Below are 23,747 nucleotides of genomic sequence, written 5' to 3' on the forward strand. Positions count from 1 at the left end.
TCCAGTACACTCCCTCACCTGCTCACACACCCTCTGTGGCTCCCCAGTGCCCTTGACATCAGTTCATGCTTTGTCTATTGTTCAAAGCCCATCACCCCCTTTCCCGGTGCCTGGTCCCCAGGAGCGTCTCTCACCACTTGCCACGTGCCTCAGAAAGCCCGGGTCCCAGACACCAGGCACCTCTGAGCTTGCTCCCTAAGGTAAGCAGGCTGTCCCTCTATGCCCCCAGCTCCAAGGACCCTTCCTCCAAGAAGCCCTCCCTGACTCCCTGGGAAAAGCAATCTCTTGCCCTTGGGCTCCCCCCAGACCCCATATCCCTCCTCTGCCCAAGCTGACCACATCCAGGGGTGTGTCCGGCTCTGTATCTCCCCAGCCTGGGAGCCTCCATAACCCTCAGGTTGTTTTCCCTGGAGCCTGGGCTGACAAGAGGTGGCAGCCACCTCTGCTCCCTTCCTGCAGGGAGAGCATCTCCAGGCCTGGGAGAAGGAATGTCCTTGTGCTGGAGGGTCAGAAAGAACTGTGTTCAGTTCCTGACTCTGCCACTTCTGTGTGTGACATGGGCCACTATGACCCTCAGTCTCTTCATCTGTAAGGTGGGCCCCTTCTCCCCACCCTGGAGAGCCACTGAAGGCTTCTGTGCTGAGATTGCCCTGGGCAGAGTGGCTACTGCTCCAGCTCCTCTGGGTATCTCATCATTAAGTAATCCCCTAATGATTCAATTTATCCACAAATCAAACGATTGGTGTCTAGATTACAAGGTAGGTGGCACGCAATGGACTTTTCAAAGGTGCTTTTAAGGCCACCTTTGTTTTAAAATATTAGGGGGTTGGGGAGAATTTCAGAGAAGATGGCAGAGTTGGGCACATCTGCCACCCAGCTCCACCCTTTACCTGCTGTGCAGCCTCAGACAAGTTCCTTTGCCTCTCTGAGCCTCAGTTCCTCCATAGACTGATAACATCCACCTCATAGGATTCCTGTAGAGATCCAGAGGGGAGAGGGGAAAGCAGAATGGCCTGGCTGTCAACTTTCTCAGTAATCAGCTGTTATTTTTATTACCTTTGTAAGAGGGAGGATTTAGCAGTGGCAAAGGATAAGAACTCTAGTCAGAGTTCCAGGGCTCCAGTCCCACCTCTGACCCCATCTCTGTGTGACCTTGGGCAGATGACTCAATGACCAGTGCCTCGGTTTCCCCTCTGTAAAAGGGAACAACAATACAAATAATAGTGCCATCCTCTTGGACCGATCCGAGAATTCAAAGGAGTAATATTGGTGATATGCCCATTAAGATGCCTCGTGCTCAATTGACATCAACTTTTATAATTATTACAACTTGGACTCATAAAATCACAAAAGTTCAGACCTTCGGGGTGGACAGCAAAACAGCTTGATGTGAGGAGGGACCTTCAAGATTTCCAGGTGAAGAAACTCCCTCTCTGTGTAGCCTCTGCTTGCTTGCCTCCAGGGACGGGGAGCTCCCTCCTTCCCAAGAGAGCTATGATAAGGCAGATGTAGTTATCAGGAAAACTTTCATACATTGAGCAAATCTCCTGCTCCCCAATGCTCCCCTACCTCCCCCCACCAAGAGTCCTGCTCTGTCACTTGGACCTTGAGAAATTTGTGGGCAGTGTGTGTGACTTCCAGGCTGTAAACTTAGGGGCGAGTGAGAAGATGATCAAGGGATGGTCATGGACTGAGCATTCTGGGAAGTCGGTTCTCCCAGGTGGGGCCGCCCTCTCTCCCTACCCCCATCCCTCCAGAACCCCCTCTCCAGCTCAGCCATTGTGGGGAGAGGCTGCTGCACACCCAGCCCTGGGCCCCTTGTCATCGACAGGGCTAGCATGCGAGATGGAGGTGGTTGGGGCTGGGATCAGGGTGAGAGTCTCATCCAGCATGGGTTTTGGATGGGCTGTGGTTCAAGCTGAGGCTGGCAGGGTCCCTCTGAGCCTAAAACGTGGCAGACCACTTCCCTCACGATTGAAACGAGGTCAGCATTTGGTCAGACCCCAAACTTCCTCAAACCTCCCAGGGAAGTTCCTTCGGAGAGATAACTACAGTAGGGGCCTGTGACCCTCCCCATACGTCCTAGGGGAGGAGGTGGGAAATCAGAAAAAAAAAGGCAAACCACAAGCAGTGTATTCCCAGTAATGAGTGTGCATTCTTTCGAGGGATGTGCCCCTTATTTCCTGTGTGACGTCAGGCAAATCAGTTTCCCTCTCTGTGCTTCAGCCTCCTCATCTGTAGAATGGGGACAATAGTAGCTACTGTTTCGTGGAGTTTTTATGAGGATTAAATGAGTCAATACATACAGTTGTTAAAACGGCGTCAGTGCTATATTGAGTATTAGCTTCTTAGTATTAAAAACCACTGAAATTTATGAAAATTACTAAAAGTCTCTGCTGACTGGTAACCATATGTGAAGGCTCTATTTATTCAGAGACAGGGTAACCGTCACACATTTTCACCAGCTAGAAAGAAAAGCTAAGAGGCCATGAAAAGATTGGGCCAAGAAACCGGGGAAGGCGTGGGAAAGGATTTCAGCACCAGGGACAGCGATCTGCGGGTTTTTTTCTCTCTTTGTGCAAACCTAGCGGGTTCAGGGTAGTTGGGGGGTCCCAGCCCTGCCCTCTGGGGTCAGCACCCTCCGTCTCTCGCAGATGGACCCTCCGCAGGCAAGAAAAGATCCTAGGAGGAAGGCTTTTGCCCTGTGTTTTATCTGCCTGCCGCCCAATTTCTTTCCGTTTGTGCCTGATTTCTCTCAGGTGTTAAGGCTAATTTAGCATGTCTTTCCCTGAAAACCATGGGGAATTAAATTTGGAAAATAGAATCGCCAAAAAGAGAAGCCATGGAGTGGTGGATGAAGACTTTTGCATCACCTCTAATCCAAAAAATGACAAGTATACAGAATATATAAAGAACTCCTACAAAGCAGTAAGGCTCCCAACTCATTAATTACTGTAGAAATGTACATTAAAACCTCAATGAAATACAACTACACACCCACCATGATGGCAAGCATTTAAAAGGCTGGAAAAATCAAGTGTTGGTGAAGATGAAGCACTAATGATTAGAACTCTCATACCCTCTGGAAAGAGTATATATTGATGCAACTAAGTTTGGAAATGTGTTTGAAAGAATTGATCAGAATAAAACAAACAAACAAAAAAAACTAAACATATGCTGATCTTATGATCAGCAATTGCAGGAATTGCTGGCTGTACCTGGGTATGCCTCTATGTCACAAAATATTATGTATAAGTGAATACTCACAGCAGTTCATTAGTGAAAGCTACTCAAATGCCCATTCACAGGCATTTTGTGGTATATTTATATGATAAAATACTCTGCAGAAACAAAAAAGAGTTAATCACCAAAAACACTCTACCACCTGTTGCCGAGTTTATGTTGAGTGACAGAAGCCATTCACAAAAGCACACGTAGTTATGATTCCATTTCTATCAGTTCAAAAGCAGGAAGTGCTCAATGACATTGATTGGTGATGCAGATGGGGAAAAATCATAAATAAAAGTGAAGATGTGGGAACCAGGAGAGCTAGGGGAGCGGTCACGTCTGGGGAAGTGGGGGGGACATGAGGTCTTGTGTTAGATTCCGTGTTCTCTTTCTTGACCGGGGAGATGGTTATATGGCTTTTCACTGTTTGTTACATTGTTCACCTTTTAGGGGAGTATGTTTGTAATATATCCCAATTATAAATGTTTGGGTTTTTTACATGCTGGAAATTTGTCCTGAGCTCTGTCTGGTCTCCAGCCTCTCCCCAGGGCTCCGAGTGGACCCCCTCTCAGGCCTGGGGCAGACCCCTCCCCACCACCCAGCCCAGGGGCAGAAGTGGACATTCAGGGGTCTCATCACAGGGGAGCCCCAGTGGGGAGGGAGACAGACCCGGGGCCATGAGGGGGAGCTGGGGTTGGGGAGGCAAGGGGTCCAATGGCTTTAGAGCAGCCACTGATGACCCCATTTCACAGGCAGAGAAACTGAGGCCCTCAGTGCTTTGAGATGCAAAGCTGGGGGGTGGGCTGGGGTCCAAAGATCTGACATCCTGCTGCCACCGCCAGCCTGTCCTGGACAAAGATTTCTCAAAACACCTTTGGTCTTGTTCTTTCTCTGGGGCATCTCTCTTCTTGCTTCTCTCTGTCTTGTCACTCTCAGCCCCTTACCCCCCACCCCAGGATGTCTCCCAGTCACACCCTCGCTCTGGGACCCCCAGCTAGCCCCATCCCTTGCCTCCCGGATGGTCCCTGCCCCTGGCGGCATTGCCACAGCCCTCTAGCTCTGCCCCCATCCCATGACTAGTGCATCCTATGTTCCATGGCTGGACCATCCTCTCTGATGGGGGAAACTGAGGCCCGAGAAAGGCAACAGGGCCCACTGCTCCCCATCCCAGTGCCAGGGGCCCTGACTGGCTCCTTGGGGCTGCTGGGCCCCCCCACCCTCCTTTTGGGGTAGCTGCACTTCCAAAGCACCCCCACCCCAACTCCTCACTCAGCTCAGCGTGCCTAGTGTCTCTTCATTTAGTGTCAGCCATGGATTTAATTAACATCTGCCCCCGTCCTCTGCCTCACCGTTTGGGGAGTGTGAGTGCGGGTAGGAGAGGGCTAGGTCACTGCTTCTGCCCTCCCCTCAAAGTGGCTCCAGAGTCCTCTGAGCGCCCCATTTCTGTTCCCGCCAGGCTGTGCCTTCCTCACCTACTGTGCCAGGGATTCCGCCATCAAAGCGCAGACTGCCCTGCACGAACAGAAGACCCTGCCTGGGGTGAGTGCTGTTTGGGGTCTGTTGGGGTGGGGGGAGAGGGATGGAGGGGGTGCTTTCCACCTCGGGAGGGTCTGAGGCACTTCCCGGGATCGGCTGTGAAAATCTGCTTGGCTCTGGACCCAAAAAAAGGGCAGAATCATCATCAGAGTGAGCATCTATTGGCTCCCGACTGCACGCAGGCTTTATGCTTCATGCCAGAACCGGGGTGTGGGGTGAGGGCAACGTCAGCAGGCTCCTCTCTTATCTCCAACCCATCCCTGCTGTGTGACAGTGAGCCAGTAACTTAACCTCCCTGATCCTCAGCATTGGGAGAGAATAACAGGGCAGAAGCAGACACAGTAGAGAAGGTAGTCAGGGAAGGCTTCTTTGAGGAGGTGACATTTTGCAGAGGGAACAAAGGCGACCTGGCATCCCGTGGAATAAATACCCCAACTTCACTCTCCCCCCTTCTTTGGACCTTCTTCCAGTACCTCCCAGAACCATCTGGAAACTGTAGGGCATGTCGGTCCACACAGTGCCCAGGGTCACAGTGGATTTCTAAGGACTGAGAACTGTGTTTGTTGTGTATGGGTGCCCCCGGGGGACACCCAAGCCTTCCCCCCCATCTCCCTCTCCCCCAGACATGGCAGAGCCCCAACTAGCCTTGGCAACTCCTTGCAGCCTGGGTCTCCTCCTGGCTCCCCATCACCTCCATAGCCCGTGGTCCCCACATTCTGCCCAGCGAAGCCACACCCCCATTGGCCGCCTCCTCCCATGTCCCTCTGTGGTACCCAGGGCCCTGGGTTCAAATCCCAACACTGCCTCTTCTGAGCTTTCTTCCTTGAAGCCCTCAGGGTCCTCGATTTTCCTTCTCTCCGTCATTTCTCTAACCAGGTCAGAGTGGGGATTATGAAAAGTGTATGTATAAAACGGACCATGATTTTGGAGACGCTAAGCCCTTACATTTTGGTTTCTGGCAGTTCCTAGTTCCTAGAGAAACCTCCCCGGCACTGAGGACCCAGCTGGGGCTCTAGCTCCATGGACCCCTGCAGGGCACTGCCCACCCTACCTGGAGAATTTTGACTACCTTCAAGATGACACCCCGTCACCTTCTCCCTCTGCCCATCCCTGACCCCATGGGGCTGGGGGTGTCTGCTGGATTGGGGGCCCCTTGGGGACAGGCCCTGGGCTGGGTCTCCAGTGCCCATTCGTTCATTCAACAAACATTTATTGAGCTCCTAGTGTATGTCAGGCACAGAGAATATAGTGACAATCAAACAAAACCCAAACAAGTGAACAAATAAGGTACTTTCTAATGGTGAAAACAACTTTGAGGTAAGAAACGGGGTGACTCCCAGAGCAGTGATTCCAGCTGGGGGCTCCAGTTAGAGAGAGAGGTCAGGGAAAGCTTGTTCGAGGAGGGGACCCAAAGGAGGGAGCCGAGCACTATCTGCGGGAAGGGTGTGCAGGCAGAGGGAACAGCCAGTGCAGAGGCCTTGAGGCTGGACTGAGCCTGATGCATCTGGGGAGACATAAAGAGGTAGCAAGTGGAGCAAAGTGAGTGACAGAGAGAGTGGGAAGGGAGTAAGGGGGAGAAAGAAATAGCTGCAAGACCACAGTGGTGGGGAGCTTGGATTTTATTCCCAGGGCACCTGGGGCTGTGGGAGAGTTACAAGGAGAGGAAAGAATTGGTTTGATTTCCATTTTTAAAAGCTCTCAGTGACTGATGTGCAGAGAGAGGGTGTCAGGGCTACAGGGACAGCAGAGGGGTTCTTGGACTCAAGCAGGGGCAGCAGACGTAGACACAACCCGTTGACTTCGGGATGCATTTAGGAGGCAGGGCTGGAGGTGGTAAGGTCAGGGGGTGTGTTTGTCTCTAAGGGCTGCCATGACAGATGACACAAAGCAGGTGGCTTTAAACGATAGAAATTTATTGTCTTCCGATGATGGTGGCCAGAGAACCAAAATCAGGGTGAATCTCTACCCTGGCTTCTGGTGATTCCCGGGCATCCTTAGCATTTCTTGGCTTGTAGCCACATCACTCCGTCTTCACATGGTCTCTGTGTTGGCATCTCTGAAATCTCCCTGTCTTTCTCTTATAATGACACCTGTCATTGGGTTTACGGCTCACCCTGAATCCAGGATGATCTCATCTCGAGTTCCTTAATTATGCTTACACCAGCAAAGAAAGATCCAATTTCCAGATAAGGTCCTTTTCGCAGAGTCCAGGAGGGCAGGACGTGTGCATGTCCTTTTGGGGGCCGCCACTCCACCCAGTAGAGGGGGTGACCACAGAAGGAATGGCCAGGTGTACGGGCAGCATTGGGGAGACGTGGGTGACCTGTGCTGAGAGTTTAGTGGAGGGCAAGCCTGGTGGCTTCTCGGAGGAGGAGGCATTTGAGCTGAGTCTTGAAAAATGGAGGATTTGACAGATGGAGGCAGAGATGGGGTGGTGTGGAGAACACGTACCAAGGCTCGGAGGCAGGAAGATACCCAGCATGTTGTTGCGTGCGGCGCAAGAGTTGGGGACACGCAAGAGCCTCGGTTGCTTAATGAAGTTTAGAAGAGGTTAGGGGTGGTGCTGGACCAGGGGTGATCCTGGAGTGTCTGGAGCCATTTGTGGCTGTCACGACTGGGTGGGGGGAGGTACTGGCATCAAGACGTGGAACCCAGGGAGGTTGCCCAACACCCTACAATGCACGGGACAACGTCTTACCCCAGAGAACGTTCTGGACCCCAGTGCCAACAGCACCGAAGTGGGAAACCCTGGTTAGGGAGAATACGTAGCTAGCTGATGAATGTTCTAGAGCTGTGTTGTCAATGGAAATAAAATGCAAGCGACACATTGAATTTTAAAATGTTCTAGTAGCCCATTCAGAACGTAAAAAGGAGCAGGTGAAATTCATTTTAATGAGCATTCCGTTTTAACCCAAGATATCCAAAATCTTAGCATTTCAACATGGAATCCATATAAAAATTATTAAGGAGCTCTTTCACATTCTTTTTGTTGTTTGTTTTTTGTTTTTCCTACCGAGACTCTAAAATCTGGTGTGCATTTGGCACTCAAAAGACATCTCGATGTAGATGCTAACATTTTTTACCAGAAACGCTTGATCTGTTTGGGTTTTATAAAATTGTCAGCTGAAAAAGCACTTTTGCATGCCCAAGTTGTTCTAAATATACGTAAAAGTTTTCCGAGGACAGAATTTGATATCCATTTTTAGATTGAAATTTATTTTAATTATAATTACACAAAATTTAAAATTTAATTCCTCAGTTGCACGAGCCCCATTTCAAGTTCTCAATAGCCATGCGTGACTGGTGAATAGCATGTTGGACAGTGCAGTTCCAAAATGTTCTAGACCAGGGATCAGCAAACGTTTACGGTGCAGTCAGAAACTAAATATTTTAGGCTTTGCAGGCCGTGTAGCCTCTGCCACAAACCATTCAGCTCTGAAGTTGTAGCCATAGAGAACAGGTAAATGAATGGGCATGGCTGTGTGCCAATAAAACTTTATTTACAACCCTAGGAGGCAGTCAGGAATAGGTCCACGGCCCGTCGTTTGGAGATCCCTGTTCTAGTCCACTGTAAAGGAGATGTTCTAGAGCTGTGTCATCCAACATGGCGGCCATTAGCCTCTGGTCGCCACTGACCCCTTGAAATATGGCAACTGTGGCTGAGGAACTGAATTTTTAATGCTATCATAATCTTAATAAACTTAAATTTAAACTTAAATTGTCACATGGTTGGTGGGCAGCACAGATCTAGAATGTTTGGGATGTTCTAGACTGGGATTCAACTACCATGTGGGGCATTGCAGACCAAGAATATTCTAGACAGGGTCCACTGTTATACTGGACATTTGCAGATTTAGAATGTTCTTCTAGACCAGGGTCAACCACCATGTTGGTCATCGCTGATCTAGAATGTTCTAGACGGGGGTCCAAGGCCACACCAGGTGGTGTGGATCTAGAATGTTCTAGACTCGGGGTTGACTGCCATGTTGGACATTGCAAATCTAGAATGTCCTAGACTTGGGGCATCAGCCACCATTTTGGAAGCACAGATCTAGAGTCTAGAAACCAGAGCAAGAGAAGGGCAAGATTAATGCAACCAATCTCCAGTTATATGGAGCTCTTACTTCACACAAAGATCTGTGGGGATGCAAAGACACAGGGGCTTACTCACGAGTCACTCCACATCTAGGTGGGGAAGCAGGCATGTTCAAGCAGCAACCTAATACACCTGGATTGCCAGGTTCCAGGTCTTTCTTAGACACTAGCTCACCTTGGGGAGCTCATGCAATGTGCTCCTCTTTGAGCCTCAGTTTCCCCAGCTTTCCACAAGGAGCCCAAGTTATAATTTATCACCGTGCCCCAGCACTGCCCTGACACCTTGTAAAAATCCCAGTCTGCTGGGGAGGGTGGGGCTGCTCCCAGCTCCATTTGGTGGAGGTGGAAACTGCAGTTCAGAGTGGAAAAGGGACTCAGCTGTGGTCATGCAATAGGGTGGTGGCTGCGAGGGACTTCAGCTCAGAGCCTTCCAACTCCACAGCCTCTAACCTCTGGCTTCTGCAGTTCAGCTTTTGCAAGCTAGCCCCTGATCTCTTTTCTGGAGATGAGGGGCCATTCTCAACCCTCCTCTGAGGGTGGAGCCAGGCTTAGAGCAATATTTCTTAAAATCCAAGAAATACCACACCATTGCAAAAAAGTGCATGTATAACACAAATAATAACAAAGCAAACATCCCCGCTAGTGCTACTCTATCAGACCCCCAAGAAAGCACCCCTTATCCTGTGTCCCTTCCCTCCCCAACTCCCTCTCTCCCTGCTGAAGGAGCCAGTCTCCTGATGTTTATGGGAACCAATTTCTGCTTTTCTTCATCGTTTTACCACTTATGAATACATCCCTAAAACATTAGGCGGCTTTTGCCTGCTTTCCTTTTGATTTAATGTGAGTGAAATCGTATCTCATGTAGACTTTTGTGTCTTCTTTTCTCCCCCCCTTCAATATGATTTTGATAAAATTCATCCATGTTTTTGCAGATATTGGCAATTATCCTTTTTCATTGCCATATGATATTCCACCACAGAAATATGTAATTTACGTATCCATTCTCCCACTGATGGACACATTAGTTGCTTTCAGTATTTGGCTGTCATGAAAGGGGATCTCGTGCTCAGCTTCCATTTGCACCTTTCAGTGGATGCTTGTCCCATTTTTGTTGGGAGCAAACCCAGCAGCTGTGGTCACAGCGGGTGCCTCAGCTTCGGTGGATAACACCAGCCTGATTAGCAAAGGGGCTGACTTTTGGGGTACCCCCCTCCCCTGAGAACGCCCACAGAAATGCAATCAGCACTGCTTTCAGGGTGAAAACTGGAGACTCATTTGCAACTTGCCCAAGGAGCAGACAGGGGCTGCTGGGGCGGGAGGCCCCCTCACCGTTCGGCTGCATCTGAGCTCCCCCTGGAAGGTTTTTCTCCAGAATATGGAGCAGCGCGCACACGAGGTCGGCCCCGTGCTGGAAAAGCCCGTCCCATGGGCTCACACACTTGCAAACACCCACACCCGCAGCCTGTGAGTCAGGGTGGCAGGGCTGGGTCACACTAGAAACCACAACAGCTGTCATCTCCCCTGCACCCCCCCCCCAAAAAAAAAACCCTGCAAAAACCTTCCATATGCACATGTTTGTTGGCGAAAAAGTATGGAGCGGACGCTTCTGTCTTTTTATTTTTTTGTAAACCGGGAGGGGGGTGACCCCAGGACATTTGCTGGCTCTGTCCTCACTCCGTGGCACCCCCAATGCTGCAACCCCCCAGTGCTGCCTTCTGAAGAGAGAGTGATACCCTCCTTTCTCGGTTCCCTCTGATAGTGCGAAAGCAACGTCCATGGGGGATACTGTTTAATCAAATCTCAGCCTTCTGGAATAAGATTCTAAATTGAATAACCGAAACCCAGAATAGAATCTAGAATGGAGGGAGGACCCTAGAGTTGAGGCTGAGTGAGACCTCGGAATCCAGCAGAGGCTGTTTGCTGCACTGTCAAATCCTGGGGTGCCACCCCCTCTCCCCAAAGCATGGGGTTCCAGGGGCTGGAAGGGACCCCCCAAGGGCAGTGGTGAGGGGCAGGTCCAGCTCCCATCTCCTGACCAGTGAGGGGCCGGGCCACTGGAGGAGATGCCATCTCTTTCCTCGTGAAGGTGTTGGGGTGCAAGGGGGTACCCCAGACCCAGTGGCCACCCCTCTCCTTATCTAAACACCTAGACAAGGAATGAGCTTGTCCCCCCACAAACTAGAACTTTCTTCTAGTTCAGATGTGGCCAATGCTCTGGGCTGGATCCCCTTCTGAAAAACCCTGTTGTGCACACAGGGGGTCTGGGGAGGCCCCCCTAGCAGGAGTCACCCCCACACTTGACCCGGGTCAAGCCAAATCTGAGAAAGGAGGGAGGGGGGCAGGGCTGAAGTTGTCAAAAGGTCTAACGATTTGTTGGCCTCGGTTTTCTCATCTGTAAAATGGGACCATAAAGGAGGCGTTTTGAGGTTTCCGGGAGGTGATACGTGTCTTGGCAAATACCTGCCAGATGAGGGAATGAAAGCTCCCAGGCCGTGAAGCTGTGTGATGCCAGCAAGCAGTTCCTTCTCTCGGGGTCTGTTCTCTCTCCACTGTAAATTGGGGACATTGAGCCACAGCCTGGCACAAGCTTTTTTGAGTCTGGAATCCGTGGTCATTTGTGTGTGTGTGTGTGAGTGTGTGTGTGTGTGCAGGGGGCACAATGAAGACAAAATCCTGGCAAAGCAAGGGAAGCAGATGGATAGCCAGAAGGAGGTTCAAGGAGGAGGCGGTATTAAAGGGGGCTTTTAGGGTGAGGGTGGGGTTGGAAGGGGGGCACATTCCAACCCAGAAAGTTCACCAGCAATGCCCCAGGCCCTGGTGAGAGGAGAGGGAGGAGTGGCTGGGGTACAGCAGCAAAGAGACTTCAAATGCCAGGATGAGGAGCTGGGATTTGACCCCAAGGGCAATAGGGAGCTATGGCAGGGTTTAGAGCAGGAGAGAGGAGCAGTCCATGTGTTAGAGGCTGGGCTGGAGAGAAAGAGCCTCAGATGGGAGCCTGCCCAGACTCTGCAGCTTCTAACAGCAAAACTGCAAACCCAGGAGAATTTTTGACTACCCCAGGGATGCCTCCTGCAGTCCCTTCCCCCAGGGGCCTCAGTTTCCCCATCTGTAAGATATTCAGGTTGGACATGAAGGACCCCATTTTTCCAGCAATGTATGGCTTGGCTGAGGTCACCCAACAAGCTGGAAAGAGCAAAGGTGGGATCCCACAGTTCCAGCCATGTCCCCCACCCTACCTCAAAGACTCAAGACACTCCCAGAACATGAGGTCCCCCGGATATCGGCTTCTGACCTCCCCCTTCTCTCTGGCCTTGGTTGGCCCATCTTGTAAAATGGGAATGAAGATTTCCTTCCCGTGAAGTTTGGAGATTAAATGAGTCGGCCGATGTAGGTGTGGCTCCAACCTGAGAAATTGTCTCCACCCCCTCCACCAGCAAACTCCTACTCATACACCAACACCCACTGCAGATTTTCCATCTTTAGTGCTGCTCCAGGATTGCCTTCCACCCTTCACTGCCCTCTGGATCCCAGCCTCTGCCCCAGCCCTGACTCTGCTTGGGCTGAGGGGTGGGTAGGGGTTCTGTGCCCTGGCTCTTTCCTCCCCAGACTGTTGGGGTCCTCTCTGGGGTTCCAAAGTTACTCAGTCCGGGACCCATTGGGAGTGGTGGTGAATAAATGAAAAGAGGAAGGGAGGGGGCAGGGAAGGAATGTAGCGATGGGGAGCCAGAGAAGGTGGAGGAGGGAGGGAGGGCACTCGGCAGAGACCTCGGTGGGACAGATGGAGAGAAGGAGCCGGAAGGAGGTGGGCAGAGCCAGATGGGCGGGCAGGGGCGACAGGAGGGGTGGTGGGTGGGGGACCCGGCTCCCCCCTTGGCTCGCCCCACCCCTGGCTCGGCTGCGGCGGGTGTTGAGCGCGGGGAGCGAGGGCCGGAGCGTGCGTGCGGCGTGTGCGCGCCTGTGCGCCCTGGTGCGCCCCGGGGCCGGCCGGGCGGGCGGTGGCCCGTGGGTGCCAGCCTGCAGCAGGGCTCCCGGGCAGCCCCGCCGAGCGTGCCGGCCAGTGGGTAAGGCAGGGGCGCGGGGGGCGCGGGGAGGGGGCGTCGGGGCCTCCTCTGTCCATCAGCTTTGGAATGGGGGTGCTGGAGGGGAGGGGGCGGCCCCCCTGGCTTCTCTGGGCCAGACCAGGGCGCCCTCCTCCTGTCCCCGCCCCTGCCACGCTGAGCCAGGACCGGGTGGGGATCTCTCGGCTGGCGGAAGGTGGGGGAGATGGGGAGCAGGTACCCCAGGTCCCAAGGATGCGGTGGGGGGGTGGGGGTGGAGAGTGCGGGGATGTGGGGGGGGAGATCCCCTCCCCACGGCCGCCCCCTCCCTCCCTCCCTCCCTCCGCTCATCCATCTCCAGAAGATTATATTTAAATATCTCTTTTGTGCAAGGCAGGAGCTGGGCTCGGCCCCTAAGAGGCGGTTTCCATGGCAACAACAATTGCCAGCTTCCGTGTGGTGAATCAGCGTTGCCATGGCAACCCCCATCCTCATCTGCCCAAGGTGCTAGGAGAGGGGAGGAGGTGAGGGCCGGTGGAGGCGGGGTGGGAACGGTGGGGTGGGGGTGGGGGGTGGAGGCTGAAGCTCAGGTACCCCCCCTCCACCCCACACCTCCACTTGCCCCCCCCAGTGTGCTCCCAGCCCCAAAGCTGGTCCGATCTGTTTGAAATAATCTCAGCTAGCCAGGTGTGGTACCCGGTTGTGTGTGTGTGTATGACGGGTGGGGGGTAGGTGACTGGGTGAGGGTAGGGAGGCATGGGTGGGGCCTTTCCCAGGTGAGCAGGGTCCCACTGAGGGTGTGGCTGGGTGGCAGGAAGGTTTGGCTCAGGGAATCAGGTGGAGGAGACAGGCCTCTTTGGTTCCAGGGCTCCCAAGGCTGGGTTCAGAGGAGGGAGGGGCCCAGAAAGGGAGTGGGGGCTTAAAGAGGGGGAGGGTCTCGGAGAAGGGAGGGAATCTCAGAGAGGCGCGGCGTCTGAGAGGGGAGGGGTTCAACACAAGGGGTCTCAGATTGACGGAGGGGGCTTGGAGGACTGACTGCTTTCTCTGTGCCAGACACCGAATCAAATCAGTGGGGGTGAAAAGGGCTTCAGAGCCCAGCGGGCTGAGTGGACGTGGGGGGATCTGACCTGGGAGGTGTCTTTCTGTGCTGGTGGGAGCTGGTCATTTCCTTCTGGCCAATTCAGTTCAGCAAGCTCCCTTGAGGCCCCCCAGAGGGGTGGGAGGATTGCCTGGTGGGGCTTTTGAGCTGGGTTTTGAAGGATGAGTAAGAGTTTGCCAGAAACAGGTTGGGGGAGGATTCAGTCCCAGGACCAGTGGAGAAGCAAGTACCACTTCTACTCCGTCATTCTCCCAGTCTGTTCTCAAATGTCGACATTAGCTCATACCCAGAGCTGGATATATTGGCATAGGGAAGGATTTCTTCCATTGAATGTCATTTTCACTGCCTAGCGTTGGGGGCAGAGGTGTCCAGAACGGTGTGTCCAGATGGAAGGCTGGTCCACTGCGGCATGACAGCCCTCACCAAGCCCCCCACCCCGAAGCTTATAAGAGCTGGCTACAAGTATCCACCGTGATGTAGCAGTCAGCTACTGCTGAGTAACAAATGACCTCAAATTTAGTAGCTTGATGTGACAACCGTTTTATTTGTCCGTGACTGGGTTGGCAAGTCAAGGACCCTCAAGTCGTTTGGAGCTGGGTTTTGAAGGCTAACTAAGAGTTTGCCAGCTAGAAGAACTGGGATGGAGGGAGTGGTCTTTCCAGCAGTGAGCTACTGGTTGCCCCCTCTTCCAGGAGCCCACCCGGGCTTGTTCACATGGGCTCCATGAGGATATGTGTGGAAGTTCCAGAGCTCTTGTGGTCATGGCTCAGAACTCCCACAATGTCACTTCCACCACATTCTATTGGCCATAGCAAGTTGCAAGGCTAAGTTCAGGTTTAAGGGGTTGGGAGACAGACTCCATTTCTTGACGGGAGGAGACAAAGTCACATCACAAAGGTGTGTGCCTACAGTTCCTGGAGGGACAGGAGGAGCTGGCCATCTTTGTAAAATCTGTCACACTTGGGGAGGCCAGAAGGCTTCCTGGAGGAGGGGACATTCTTGCTGGGTTCTGAAGACTAACTAAGAGTTTGCCAGACAGCATGAACAAAGTCCCAGAGGTGGGACCGGGTGTCCTTCGGTTTGACTGGGGTGTAATCTGCTGTTGGGGGATCCCGTGGCTGATGGGGCTGGGGAGATGGGAGGGAGCCCCAATCATGCAGGGTCCATTGTGGGGTGCCCGGCGGAGCTCAGGTATGGCCCCCACCCATGCCACCTCCATCGCTGACCTTGACTCCCCCTGCCCTCTCTCTCCACAGATGGCGCGGCCAATCCAGGTGAAGCCTGCTGACAGTGAAAGCCGCGGAGGTAGTTGCCATCTTTCCATGGCCGCCAGGAGCCTCCCTCCCCAGGCTGGGGGCTGGTGGAGGAATGGGGGAAGGAGGGAGACCTCCTCCCATGTCTCGGCAGGCCTGGGGGGCTGGGGCTGGCCTCTCTGCACTCATGCAGCACCTGCCTGTGGGCACAGCTGATGGTGCCCGGAGAGGCAGTGGCCCCTGGCTGGGCTAGGAGGGTGAGGGGGCTGCAGTGCCCTCTTCCTGACCCAGGCAGGGTGGGGTGGGGTGGACGGGGATCCAGCCAAGCCCAGCTGCTTTTCCAGTTGAGGCCCTAGAGCTTGAAACACCCCACTCCTTTCAGGGGGTCCCCGAAGGGCTGTGGATTGCACTGCATGTGTGTGTGTGTGTGTGTGTGTCCACACATGTGGGCATGTTTGCATCTGTGCCCAGCTCGTATGTGGGCATGCGTGTTTGAGCGTGTGTGCTTGACTGTGCAATGCTGGGGTGTGTCGGCATGCAAGCTGGGAGCCCAGGTGTCCGCGTGGAGCTGCCTCTGAGCTCAGGTGTGCAGGCCGGACCCCTGGGTGGGGATGTGCCATGGGAGTGACATTTGGCCGTGGGATCCAAGTCCTGTTGCTCCTGGAGATTTCAGTACCCTTTCTCCATCTTGGGGGGCCCAAAGGAGAACAGTCAGCCTGGGAGTGTGTGGGGCAAGGCTGTTAGGGCCCCTGTGTGTGTGTAGGAGCCTGGTAAACCCCAGCTGGGCTGGGAGCTACTTTTGTACTCTCTCCACCCCAGCTCTGCCAGGTTGGGGGGGGGGGGAGTGGAGAGATGAGGTCTTCAGTCTCCATTTCTGTCTTCTTTCTCTCCCTCCCTCTCTCTCTCTCTCTCCCTCTCTCTCTCTCTCTCTCTCTCTGACTCTCAACCCCTCTGCTTCTGCATCTCTCTCTCCCTCCCACCCCCATGACTGACAGCTGCCCGAGAACGGGTTTCCATGGTAACCCAGCTCAGCATCCCTGGGAGACGAACCTGCCAAGTTCCTGATTACCCGGAGCAGTGCAGTTCCCCGGGGGGGGGGGGGTGTCTCTGGCGCCTCCTTCTGGAAAGGCCGGCCCAGCCCCTGGCCCCAGACCCCCGCAGGGCCTAGCCCGCCGCCCACCCCAGCCTCCCAGCTGGTCCCCTCGGCCTCCAGGCTCCCCGGACACCCAGTCCCGGGCACGCAAAGCCCTCACTCGCTGGCTGAACATCGGCTGGCCCCTCCTGAGCCCCCGGGAAGGACGGGCAGGGGGCTTTGCAGGGACCGTCAGGGAGTCAGGCTGGGGGAAATTGAGGCCACTCCTAACCCTGGTACTGTGGGGGGCTCTGAGCACACAAGTGTGGGGGGATCCTCTGCCTGGAGGGTGGGGGCAAAGGTGAGGAGGTGGGAGCGCTCCGGGCCCCTGGGAGGGCGACAGAGACCCAGGGCAGGGGGAGGGCCTGGCTGTGTTCCCGGCAGGGCCCGAGCCCCCACCCCTCCTTGCCCGGCTGCCTCCACTCTCCCTTGGGGGAGCCAAGGGCAAGGCTGTTGGGGCCCCTGTGTGTGTGTAGGAGCCTGGTAAACCCTGCAGACAGCCGGGAGGCCCGGGGACTCTGCTGAGGTGGGTGTCTCCACCCCCAGGGGACCGGAAGCTGTTTGTGGGGATGCTGAACAAGCAGCAGTCGGAGGAAGATGTGCTGCGGCTGTTCCAGCCCTTTGGGGTCATCGACGAGTGCACTGTGCTCCGCGGGCCCGATGGCAGCAGCAAAGGTGATGGCCGCCGGGCTCCGGCTGGCACCGGGGCGGGGCGGGGACTGGCCGGTCCCCAGGACCAACTGTCTGCCTGATGCTACCTACCTCTTGGGGTTGGGTGTCTTTCTGCCTGACTTTGTCTGTATGGCTGTTTCTTTCTGGGTCTGCCTGTGTCTGTGGTCTCTGGCTGTCTGTCCCCCTGACTCTGCCTATGTGTCTGTCTGTGTCCGCTTGTATCTGTGGTCTCGGGCTGTCTGCCCACCTGACTCTCCCTGTGTGTCTATGTCTGCTTGTGTCTGTGGTCTCTGGCTGTCTGTCTGCCTGACTCTCCTGGTGTGTCTGTCTGTGTCTGCTTGTGTCTGTGGTCTCTGGCTGTCTGTCCACCTGACTCTTCCTGTGTGGCTGTCTCTCTGAGTTCATTTGTATCTGTGGTCTCTGGCTGTCCATCCCCCTGACTCTGTCTGTGTGTCTGTCTATGTCTGCTTGTGTCGGTGGTCTCTGGCTGTCTGTCCGCCTGACTCTTCCTGTGTGGCTGTCTCTCTGAGTTCATTTGTATCTGTGGTCTCTGGCTGTCCATCCCCCTGACTCTGCCTGTGTGTCTGTCTATGTCTGCTTGTGTCTGTGGTCTCTGGCTGTCTGTCCGCCTGACTCTTCCTGTGTGGCTGTCTCTCTGAGTTCATTTGTATCTGTGGTCTCTGGCTGTCTGTCCCCCTGACTCTGCCTGTGTGTCTGTCTATGTCTGCTTGTGTCTGTGGTCTTGGGCTGTCTGTCCGCCTGACTCTTCCTGTGTGGCTGTCTCTCTGAGTTCATTTGTATCTGTGGTCTCTGGCTGTCCATCCCCCTGAATCTGCCTGCTTGTGTCTGTGGTCTCTGGCTGTCTGTCCACCTGACTCTTCCTGTGTGGCTGTGTCTCTGAGTTCATTCATAATCTGTGGTCTCTGGCTGTCCCTCCCCCTGACTCTGCCTGTGCGTCTGTCTATGTCTGCTTGTGTCTGTGGTCTCTGGCTGTCTGTCCGCCTGATTCTTCCTGTGTGGCTGTCTCTCTGAGTTCATTTGTATCTGTGGTCTCTGGCTGTCTGTCCCCCTGACTCTGCCTGTGTGTCTATGTCTGCTTCTGTCTGTGGTCTCTAGCTGTCTGTCTGCCTGACTCTCCCTGTGTGGCTGTCTGCCTGGATCTGCCTGGGCCTGTGGTCTCCGGCTCTGTGTCCTGACTGCCTGTGCCTCTGTCTGTCTGGGTCTGCTGTGTCTGGTGGTGTCTGATCTCCCTCTGCCTGACTCTTCCTGTAGGATCTGTGTATCTTCCTGTGTATCTCTCTGCACCTGTGTCTGATGGTCTGTGTCATTTTAATTGGGCATCTCCAATTGTAACTGTCTGGATCTCATGGTGTCCGTGGCTGGCGGGTGTTCCCTAAGCCAGCCCCCTTCACCGACTGCTCATTATCCATCTGACTGTTTCCCAGACCCTCAGACGGACTGTCGAAATGGCTGTCTGGCTGCCTGACTTTCTGATTATATACCTGCTTGGCTGGCTGTGTGGGTGACGAGCTGGTTGACTAACTCCACGCGTGACTGGCTGTTTGATTGTCTTGCTGTCTGGCGGTCTGTCTGAACACGTAGCCACTGTCTTTCTGTTTTCTGATCGTCTGACCCCATCCCTCTGGGTCTGACACTGGCTGCCTGTTAGGGTTCCCAGCCCCTGTCCTGTGTCCCCTGCTCACCCAGAAAGACCCCTTACCCTCACCCTCTCTCCTTGCCTTGAAGCAGGCTGTGCCTTCGTGAAGTTCTCCTCTCACACGGAGGCCCAGGCGGCCATCCATGCCCTGCATGGCAGCCAGACCATGCCGGTGAGTAGGCACTTCCCTGGATTTGGTGGTGGACATGGGAGGGAGGCAACGGGGACACAGACAGACGGGCTGGAGCGCACCGCCACCCCAGCCATCTGGTAGACCCTGCATCCTCTTTAGAGACCACAGAGGTGGAGAAAGAGGTGGTGGTGTGAGTGGGTACAAATGGGTGTGTGTGTGATTGTGCATGGATGAGTGCACGTATGGGTGTGAATGCATGTATCGTGTGAGTTGTGGTGGTGTGTGTACGTGTGCAGGTGAGTGTGGGAGTATGTGTACAAGAGGGTTCCCAGAGGGGCTGAGACCTGAAGGGTGGGTTGGATTTGCACAGCCAGGTGGAGGAGGTGGGGACAGGCAGCCGGAGAGGAACAGTGCAAGACGGCACTGGAGGATGGTCCTATTGGCTGGATTTTCACCTGTCCTCAGGTGTGGGTGGCAAGGCTGAGAAGCTTGGGCTTTCTCCTAGGGCATCAGGAACCATGGAGTCTTCAGAGGAGGGGAGGAGACAGGTCAGTTTCAGTGATGGTGCAGGCAGGCATGGGAGGGAGTGAGCTCTCCGTCAAAGGGAACATGTAAGCAAAGACAGGGGCTTCAACTGGGGAGACTGTAGTGTACATTTTGCTGGGGATCTGCTCACTGGGAGGGAACAGTCTGAAAGCAAAGACGTTTTCCTTCACTAGCCCCAAGGTCGGGGTGTGGGCTGACTTTATGGGTGTGTGTGTGAGTGACCGGGTGGGTGCTTTCTTGGCATCTGATCCCAGCTCTCTCTGGGGTCTGTTCCCATGTTCTATTTGTGCCCATGGCTGCCTGTTGGCATGATGTCTATGTTTCAGTTCAGCTGTTGGGCAGGTGTTGTCCCTTCTACCTGGTGCACAGGTACCCCCTGCTTGTTAGGCTTGTGGGTGACAGTCTCTGATAGCCACCATCACCTCAGAGCCCCCTCTGAGGTTGTGTCCTCTGCTTGTTTGGGGCCGCAGTGCACCAGTAAAGCTGGGTCCTCTTTCCCTGCTGGTAGCTGATGTCTGTCCTCTACCTGTATCTGCTCCATCCTCTGCCTGTTCCGGGCTGTGTGGGCAAGAGTTACGGGGTTATCCAGCTGTGTAGGGCACAACAACCAGCTGGATTCTCTGCCTGCGCTCAGGTGTGTGGGTGACAGGTCCAGGGCCATCCACCTGGATCCTAGGTTCTTCTGCCTGATGACTGGATTTTCACCTGTTCTCAGGTGTGGGTGACAGGTGCAGGATCTGGGTGACAGGTGCAGGGTCTTCCACCTGGGCCCCAGGTGTTTCTGCTCCTTGGCTGAATTTTTACCTGGTCTCAGGTGTGGGTGACAGGGGCAGGGTCTGGGTGACAGGGGCAGGGTCTTCCACCTGGGCCCCTGATGTTTCTGCTCCTTGGCTGAATTTTTACCTGTTCTCAGGTGTGGGTGACAGGTGTGAGGTGTGGGTGACAGGGGCAGGGTCTGGGTGACAGGGGCAGGGTCTTCCACCTGGGCCCCTGATGTTTCTGCTCTTTGGCTGAATTTTTACCTGTTCTCAGGTGTGGGTGACAGGTGTGAGGTGTGGGTGACAGGTGCAGGGTCTTCCACCTGGGCCCCAGGTGTTTCTGCCCATTGGCTGGATTTTCACCTGTTCTCAGGTGTGGGTGAAAGGTGCAGAATCATCCACCTGGGCCTCAGACACAGCCCACTCGGACACTCCACCTGAGCTGGGGCCCCTGGCCATGCGCTGTGGCCGGGGCTGGCAGCGGCTGGCATCCACAGCCCTCACCCAAGAAGCCCACGCTGGCTGGTTCCAGGGACCCCCGAGTCCTGGCTAGCCCCCGCCCTTCTCTCCCTCCCTGCTTGCTGCTGCCCCACAGGGCGCCTCCTCCAGCCTGGTGGTCAAGTTCGCCGACACGGACAAGGAGCGGACGCTGCGCCGCATGCAGCAGATGGTGGGCCAGCTGGGCATCCTGACGCCCTCGCTCACGCTGCCCTTCAGCCCTTACAGTGCTTACGCCCAGGCCGTGAGTGCCCCGGGCCCTGGCTCCCGGCTCCATCGGGGCTCCCGTGCCCACCTGGGGGCGGCCCAGTCCCTCTCGCCCTCCATTCCTTGTTGGGGGGTCAGCCTCTGTGCCCCCCTTACTGGCTCACCTCCATCGCTGACTCTCAGTCCAATCCTGCCTGCGGCTGAGCCCCCAAATCCAGGCTGATCCCTGATCCCCAGCCCCAGTTGAGCCCCCAGCCACGAGCTGAGGCCCAAACCCAGGCTGAGCCCCCAAATCCTCAACCCTGGACTGACCCCCAATGTCGATATGAGCTCCAATCCCAAACAAAAAGCCAACCTTGGACTGAGTCCCTGACCTTGGCTGTGCCTCTAAATCTAGATTAGCCCCAATTCTGGCTAACCCCCCAAATCTAGGCTGATCCCAAATTGAGACCTGACCCTGGACAAACTCAACCCTGACTGAGTGACTGAGTCCCGATCCTAGGCTGAACCCCAGTTCCTAATTGAGCCCTGATTCTTGACTGAGCCCTGACCCCAGGTCTAAATCTCAATTCCTAACTGAGCCCTGATCCTTGACTGAGCCCTGATCCCAGGTCTAAATCTCAATTCCTAACTGAGCCCTGATCCTTGACTGAACCCTAACCTGAGGCTGAGCCCCAATTCCAGACCTAGCCCTGACCCTGGCCAAGCTCAACCGTAAGATGAGCCCTGATCCCAGGCTGAGCCCCCGTTCCTAACTGAGCCCTGGTCCTTGACTGAGCCCTGATCTCAAGTCTAAATCCCACTTCCTAACTGAGCCCTGATCCTTGACTGAACCCAGACTCAGTCTGAGCCCTATCCTAGGCTGAGCCCCAATTCCTAACTGAGCCCTGGTCCTTATCTGAACTCCAACCCCAGGCTGAATCCCGATTCCTGACATAGCCCTGATCATGGCTTGAGTGCCAAACTGAGCTGAGCTGTGCTATCGAGCCTGACCCCCCAGTTTTGGGGGGGCCAGGCCCCTCCCCGTGAGCCATGGTCTCAGGGCCAGACTCACCCGGCTATGGCCACTGACTCACCCTCCACCCCCAGCTCATGCAGCAGCAGACGACAGTCCTGTCCACCTCGGGCAGCTACCTGAGCCCCGGCGTGGCCTTCTCACCCTGCCACATCCAGCAGATTGGCGCCGTCAGCCTTAACGGGCTGCCCGCCACGCCCATTGCCCCTGCCTCTGGTGAGTCCACCAGGGGCCCCAGGATGGGTGGGCAGGACCGGAGGCAGACCAGCCTCCCGGTGACCCTCTTCCTCTCTGCAGGGCTGCACTCGCCCCCGCTGCTCGGCACTGCCGCTGTGCCCGGCCTGGTGGCACCCATCACCAACGGCTTTGCAGGGGTCGTGCCCTTTCCTAGTGGGCACCCCGCCCTGGAGACCGTCTATGCCAATGGCCTCGTGCCCTACCCAGGTAACTCGGGGTTGTCCCCCGGCACCTGGGAGAGTGGCGGACGTGGGGGGCACTCTGGAGCACGCGTAGTGTCCAGAAAACAGAAGGGCAGGACACAGGGAGTCTTGGCTGAGCAGAAGTGAGTTGTGTGCACAAGGAGGTCTTAGTGTGATGGTTAAATTCTAGAACTTTGCATCCCAGCGTTTCTGGGTTTGCTTTCCAGTTCAGGAACCTGGGTGGTTTCCTTATGGTTCTGAGCCTTGGTTTTCTCATCTGGGAAATGGGACAGTTATCCTGACTCGTGGGACTGCAGTGACAATTAAATCAGTATATAAAATGCTTAACACGTCACCTGGTTACAAAGAAGGGCACCATAAATCTTAGTTCTCAATCATGCAATTGGCAAGATACCAATACCTGCATTCACTTCATTCATTCATTCATTCATTCATTGACTCCTCACAGAATTGGGCTGCGCCGTTCTCTCATGAAACAGAGATCCCACTTTTCTCTGCCCTACACTCACAATTCCAGGACAAACTGTTCAGTTATACAAAGTAAGTCACCTGTATTTCCACCATCGATAAAGATTTTTCTGGAACTTTTATAGCCTCACAGGACGTTGCAGTATCAGTACAGAGAGCTCCCGTCTACCTTCACCCAGCTTTCCCCAATGCCAACATCCTCCATAAACACGGTACATTGTCAGAAACAGATCATTGATATTGTACAATATAATTAACTGGATGCCAGTTGCTTTTTTTTTTTATTGAGGTAAAATTCACATCACATAAAATTCACCGTTGTAAACTGAGCAATTCAGTGGCATTTATTGCATTCACCATGTGTGGCACCAACCTCTCTATCTAGTTCCAAAACATTCTCATCAGCCCCAAATAGACCCTATTTCCCCCCACATCCCCAGCAACCAATTTGCTTTTTGTCTGTATGGATTGACCTGTTCTAGATGTTTCCTAGAAATGGAATCATGCAACACATGGAATCATGATTTTTGGGTTGGGCTTCTTTCACTGAGCGTAATATTTTCAAGGCTCGTCCATGTTGTCACATGCATCAGGACGTCGTTCCTTTTCAAGGCTGAGTAATATTCCATTGAGTGCTTGTGCCACATTTTGTTTATCCATTTTTCAGTTGATGGACATTTGGATGGTTTCCGTCTTTTGGCATCTGTAAATGATCCTGTTATGAATATACAAGTATTTGTTTAAGTACCTGTTTTCAATTCTTTGGGGTATATATACCTAGAAAAAGAATTGCTGGGTCATATGGTAATTCTTTATTTAACTTTTCAAGGAACTGCCAAACTATTTTCCACAGCTGCTGCACCATCTTACATTTCCACTAGCAATCCCTTAAACACTTGTTATTTTCCATGTATTTTTGAAGAATTAGGCTATCCTAGTGGATACGAAGTGGTATCTCACTGTGGTTTTGATT

General features: G+C 54.1%; 1 protein-coding gene across 10 annotated transcripts in view; it reads left to right on the plus strand.

Moving 5' to 3' along the window:
- Positions 1-23,747, plus strand: part of CELF5 (CUGBP Elav-like family member 5) — a 53,234-nt gene that overhangs the window by 13,480 nt on the left and 16,007 nt on the right. For 5 of the 10 annotated variants that reach the window (XR_005214961.1, XM_037824133.1, XM_037824131.1 and 2 more), the window contains exons 2-8: positions 4,685-4,767; positions 15,252-15,303; positions 16,927-17,055; positions 18,799-18,881; positions 20,742-20,888; positions 21,941-22,082; positions 22,164-22,310. Coding sequence is in view for 8 of the 10 variants with exons in the window: in XM_037824133.1 (XP_037680061.1) it covers positions 15,252-15,303; positions 16,927-17,055; positions 18,799-18,881; positions 20,742-20,888; positions 21,941-22,082; positions 22,164-22,310 (700 nt within the window). In the remaining 2 variants the exon portion in view is untranslated. The remainder of the gene's footprint in view (positions 1-4,684; positions 4,768-15,251; positions 15,304-16,926; positions 17,056-18,798; positions 18,882-20,741; positions 20,889-21,940; positions 22,083-22,163; positions 22,311-23,747) is intronic. The other 5 variants (XR_005214962.1, XM_037824137.1, XM_037824135.1 and 2 more) reach the window with 3 other exon arrangements.

This window comes from Choloepus didactylus (genome assembly GCF_015220235.1).
Source record: "Choloepus didactylus isolate mChoDid1 chromosome 25 unlocalized genomic scaffold, mChoDid1.pri SUPER_25_unloc1, whole genome shotgun sequence".
NCBI classification, from domain to species: Eukaryota; Metazoa; Chordata; class Mammalia; order Pilosa; family Megalonychidae; genus Choloepus; species Choloepus didactylus.